The sequence below is a fragment of the Lipotes vexillifer genome, unplaced genomic scaffold, assembly GCF_000442215.2.
Source record: "Lipotes vexillifer unplaced genomic scaffold, Lipotes_vexillifer_v1.1 scaffold602, whole genome shotgun sequence".
Lineage (NCBI taxonomy): Eukaryota > Metazoa > Chordata > Mammalia > Artiodactyla > Lipotidae > Lipotes > Lipotes vexillifer.
In genome coordinates this window covers 615,929-621,928 of record NW_006790307.1, presented here as the reverse complement: position 1 = coordinate 621,928, position 6,000 = coordinate 615,929, and the positions used below count along the sequence as shown (strand labels likewise).

The 6,000-nt window shown below is 36.0% G+C and overlaps 1 protein-coding gene across 1 annotated transcript in view; it reads left to right on the top strand.

The window, feature by feature from the left end:
- CNOT2 (CCR4-NOT transcription complex subunit 2) overlaps nucleotides 1-6,000 on the top strand; it is a 112,896-nt gene that overhangs the window by 64,035 nt on the left and 42,861 nt on the right. The window contains exon 3 of the mRNA XM_007463543.1: nucleotides 3,253-3,375. Coding sequence (XP_007463605.1) covers nucleotides 3,253-3,375 — 123 coding nt within the window. The remainder of the gene's footprint in view (nucleotides 1-3,252; nucleotides 3,376-6,000) is intronic.

The following is a 6,000-nucleotide window of genomic DNA, read 5'->3' as shown; positions in this document are numbered from 1 at the left end:
TCTTCTTTTTTTTTTTTTTTTTTTTTTTTTGACTGCATCGTGCAGCCTGTGGGATCTTAGTTCCTCGACCAGGTGTTGAACCTGGGCCCATGGCAGTGAAAGCACCAAGTCCTAACCACTGGACCACCAGGGAACCCCCAAATCCTCTCTTGACTTCTCATTTCACATAGAATAAAATCCAGAGTTCCCCAGGCCTGCAAGGCACATGATCTGCTCACACTAGTATCTCTGACTTCAGTTCCTACCATCTTCCACTGAATTCATTCTGCTTGAGCCGCACCACTAAGGACCTTGTTGGTCACTTTGCACTGACTGCTCTTCCTGTCTGTCTTTAGCTAGTTAGTTCCTTTACTTCTCTGCTTCATTGTTACTTTCCTAGTTTCACCCTTCCTGGCTAGTCTAAAATACTTTTCTACTCCATTCTGTCATTCTATATGGAATACAGGACACACCCTTTAAAATTAAACTATCTCTTTTTTTTTTTTGACTGAGTTGGGTCTTTGTTGCTGTGCGCTGGCTTTCTCTAGCTGCGGCGAGCGGGGGCTACTCTTCCTTATGGTGTGCGGGCTTCTCATTGCAGTGGCTTCTCTTGTTGCAGAGCACGGGCTCTAGGCATGTGGGCTCAGTAGTTGTGGCTTGCGGGCTCTAGAACACAGTCTCAGTAGTTGTGGCACAGGGCTTAGTTGCTCCACGGCATGTGGGATCTTCCCGGACCAGGCTCAAACCCGTGTCCCCTGCATTGGCAGGTGGATTCTTAACCACTGCACCACCAGAGAAGCCCAAAACTAGCTTTTCTGAAAAACTTACTATGTTGTCCTCCTTTTTCTTTCTGATTTTGCCGTGGATCAGAGAATTCTTTGTTTCATACCAGTACCCATCCCTGGGACTGGGGCTTGAATTTGAAGGCAGAGTATTACACTCTTACCTCTTTTTTTTTTTTTTTTTTTTTTTTGCTGAAGTCATGTAAAAATAATTAGTATTTTCAGTGTTGTGTAATTTCTGTGTTGAAGCACACAAAACAAAAATGAAATTCTACCTGTTTGTGGTTTCTCTCCCTCCCTCTGGCACACACACAGTGAGTCTGGGAAAATTTGGTATTGATGAAAGAGAACATTTCTGTTTTCCTCTGTCTGAGGCATTTCACGTGTTTAGTTTTGCTTTCAAATCAGTAAAACCTCTTTGCACAATATTAGAATGAAGTTTTTTTATCCAGTACAATTAATTTCAATTTTAGGATTCTAAGAGTCTGTAATTGGTTTTGATGATGAATGTTACATCACAATTGTTAAGAGTTCACTTTACATCCATTTGACTTAACTTATGTACGTAAAATTTGATGAGAGATATCTTGGTACGTTCCTGAAATTTTAGTGAATTCTGCAAGTTTCATGCCATTTTCCTGTGTTTATTCTTTTTTAGAATTAGAGCTCAGTAGTAATTGTCCTTTAAAGAGAATTAAATGTATCCTTAACTTTTACAAAACAGACCTTTAAAATCTCATGTGTAAAGAGTCTTAATTTGCAGACTCTAAAGTACTATTTTCCACTGTTACTTTTCTGAAATAAAACTCACTAAAAAACCTCTCTTTCCTATCAGGGACTACTTAGGGGGTTAGAGGCTAGGCATGAGGGATCCTACCTAGTCCTTAAAATTACATTCAGAGTTATAGAAGCACTTGCCTGAGATTCACCAGGGAGTCCACTGCCCAAAGAAGATAAAGTATGTTCTAACAAATTAATAGATCCTTGAAAATATCTTTCTGTATTTCACACCTAAAGAGATATATAGCCTAAGATATATAGCAAAGCAGTGGTTAAGTTGTCTTCAGACTGGTATTCATATTTAACTGAATAGCTTTTTCTCAGACTTCAACAGGAAGAATACTTAAATATTTGAGTTTCTTACAGATTGAACAAGGAACTTAAAATATAAAGCAATTAGGGCTTCCCTGGTGGCGCAGTGGTTGAGAGTCCACCTGCCGATGCAGGGGACACGGGTTCGTGCCCGGGTCCGGGAAGATGCCACGTGCCACGGAGCGGCTGGGCCCGTGAGCCATGGCCGCTGAGCCTGCGCATCCGGAGCCTGTGCTCCGCGACGGGAGAGGCCACAGCAGTGAGAGGCCTGTGTACCGCAAAAAAAATAAAAATAAAAATAAACTAAAGCAATTATTAAGTAACATGGGTGTTTTCAACAAACTTGCACATCAAATTTGGCCTTAAAATCTGCAGTATACCAATCACCATGTCTACTGATTAACAGCAGTAACTACAGTGTTTCATTTTGAAATGAGAAGTAAAAGAAAGTTCCTTTTTTCTTACAGTGGAAGAAAATACCCTTATTCATAATGAGTGTACCAGACAGATGTCAAATTTGATGAGTTTTTCCCCATTTTTTTTGTGAAATAATATAGTCACTGTGTATTCTAGTCTTTACAAGTCTATCATGACATTTCAGTTTACTTGAACTGCAGAGTACTATTAGGGATAAGACACACACATTGACCTTAATTAAATAACCTGTCAATTGATAGTTTTGGAAGCTTTATACAGGTCACCTTATGGAAAAAAATAAAATAAAAATTAGCACAGATTTAGTAATTATCTTGATGAGGGCTCAAAATTACTAGTGTTGGATATGGTAAAGACTTAAAAAGCAAAAGAGTAAGCAGGTTATGTAGTAGAGATCATAAATTTATACCAGGATGATGAGTGAAAAAAATTATCCTACTATTACATGAGTGAGAGCTTGTGGCTTGAGATAAGATTTCCAGTGTGCCATTATACATGGACTCAAAAAGTGCTATATCTCAGTAAACCTAGATTGTAAGTGAAGATGATGTGCTCTGGAAAACATAATTTAAAAAGTAGGTATAACGATGACAAAGACACTAATGTTGAAGATGCATGTGAAATTTTTGAATAATTAAACCCAAACTTAATTTTTAAAAAACCTTTGTATGAGAAAATTATATTGGGTTGCCAATTTTCAAGAATAAGTAATATTTTTTCTTTTAAAATAATTGGAATCATTGCATGTGACAGACTTTAAGTTTCTCCTCTTGATTTCAGGGCCTGAAAGTAAACATTTACTACTACATTGTTATGACTTTCTCACCTGTATCATTAATTCTTAGTTGATCTGTTTCTTTAACTTAGCAATGCTCCCTTCATTTTATGTTTTCCACATAGGAGTAAGGTAAAGCCTGACATTTTCCAAAACATTATTCTTGATAAAAGTAATATTTTTGTTTAGGTGACAAACAGCATGTTTGGTGCTTCAAGAAAGAAGTTTGTAGAGGGGGTCGACAGTGACTACCATGACGAAAACATGTACTACAGCCAGTCTTCTATGTTTCCGCATCGGTCAGAAAAAGATGTAAGTTAACCCGTTAAGCTGTGTTTACTCAATAGTATATGTCTGCCTCTTTCTGATTCCTGAAAAGCAGTAAATGAACTGTAGAGTACCACCTTTGGTTGAGTGACTATATTTTAGGCATAGTGCTAGGCCCTAGGGATACAAAGATGATGAGCTTTCTTAAATTCTTATTGGAGACAAAATGTTGTATGATTCTCAAGTTGAGATATGGTAATACTGTGGTAGGAAGTACTCAAAAGACATGGGGTAAACAAGGTATTACTTCTAGAACATCGATTGTTTTTTAATTTGTGAAATAACTTGTTTTTATATTAAAACAATACTTTTATAAAGAGCAGAAAGCTGATTTGTACAGATTTAAAGATATAATGTCAGGCTGCAATGAAACCTTTCCTTTGCTTTCTGATATTTTGGTTATAATCCTAGACCTCAGATAGGCAGACCATCTCTCCTCTGTTAGCTATAGGTATGCTACAACAGAAAAATATTGAAGAACTGTATTCAAAAACATGGAAGATGATATGTTATAGAAGTATGAGTTAAATGCTTTGGAAGGTTAGTAGTTCAGTAATCCCTTTTGGAATGAAAGGATTTAGAACACAGCCAAGTCATAATTAGCAAATAGATAAAATATTTTAAAATAAATTCCATTGTTGTTTTCAAATTCTGGTAAGCTACTTAAATTGTATGCTATATACTGTAGTCAAACCAGTTGCATTCTTGTACTTTGTACCTGCCCAACTTTTTTTCCCCTTTCAAACTTTCATAAACTTGCTATTCCTAATTTCCCTGTCTGTACAGCAATTTACTCTAGATATTAATCTGAGATTCTTTCTGATGTTTTAAAACACTTTTAAAATTCTAAGTTTTGTAACAAATGCCGTCATTTTTCATTAAAGTTGATCATTAGTAAATTACTTCCTGTGTCTTAGAATTTCACAAATAGGCTTACTCAAGGTTTAAGTTAGAATTCTGGTAGGGTTTTGTTTTGTTTTCCTGTTTTGGTGTTATTCCCCCCCCCCCTTTTTTTTTTTTTTTTTTTGCAGTACGCGGGCCCCTCAGTGCTGTGGCCTCCCCTGTCGCGGAGCACAGGCTCCAGGCGTGCAGGCCCAGCGGCCACGGCCCACAGGCCCAGCTGCTCCATGGCACGCGGGATCCCCTGCATCGCCAGGCAGACTCCCAAGCACTGCGCCACCAGGGAAGCCCTCCCCTTTATTTTTATTTGAAAATTGTGTCATTTTGGCAACAAACTATCAAGTGCATTGTTAGGACTCTTTTCAAATTTTGTGTTTGGTGGCTTTCTTGTGCAGTTGAATAGCTGACAGAATAATGTCATCTAATTAATTTTCTGTTATCTTACTGCCTTTCTAGCTATTTCTTATTTGATGTAAATTATACCTGAATTATTTTTTACATAAATTTCTAAGTTTAAGATTCGATGTTATAGTTAAATAATTTGGGATGTCTTTCCGGTAGCATCACTGCAGAAACTGATCTGCTTGTGTACTTTGATTGTACAGTGCAGGTTAAGATTGATGCAGAAATGGTAGTGGAATATTACTTATTGATGAAAAGCATTCGTTCTTATCAGGAAGATATAAAGCTTTCAAACTGAAATTCTTTAAAAAGTATGTGCAGAGAATGAACGACAGAGATGTCTGTCTTCTAGGGAACAGAAATACTGTATTATATGTCAGAATTTTTTAGTCAGAATTATTACATACACTCATATACATATGTTGGTTACTATTCCAGGTTAATTGTCACAGAAATAACAGAATGATTTGCTTCACAAAACTTTTTTTTAAATTAATTAATAAGGTAGTAAGACATGGAGATTAAAACAGGACAGATATGGGTTTGGATCTTGGCTTTGCCTATTAGCAAGAACTTCTCCAAGCCTCAGTTTTCTCATCTGAAAATGGGAATAATAATATAATAGCTACTAATAAATTTCTGTGTTGCTGATACTTTTTTCATTACAAAATAGTAAGGGGTATTGCACAAATTTTAGAAAATATGCGTGGGGTCGGGGAGGGGAAAATTTACCAATAATGCTAGTCGGGAATAATTTACGGCTAAAATTTTGATTCTATATTTCACATATTTTTATTTAAAATATATTAGTAGTTAAATCTCTGGGCCATATTGACATGTCTTTCACTAGAAAGTTTGCACCAATTTTTACTCTCATCAGCACTCTCTGTGCCCTTGAGAATGCCAGCTTTTAAGTTTTTACAGATAGACAAAAGAAACTTACTGTTTTAATGTGCAGTAAAACATTGCTTAATTTACACACACACACACACACACACACACACATACACACAGGGCAATGTGTCCTTTCCGTGTAGATGGCCCTTTTTTTTTTTATATTTAATCCCTTAATTTATGTGAGAATCAATTACCTTATTTATAAATAGCAAACAAATAACACATACCTCAGGATCATTTAATGAACAATTTTACGTGTAACCTAAACCATTATATACTATATATGCTAATACAATATATAATATATTGCATATATCTAATAATGTGTGCATATATATTTATAAGAATTGTTAATATACTTAATTTCAACTTAGTAATTAGTATAATTATTATCATCTGTTTTTCCCCTTT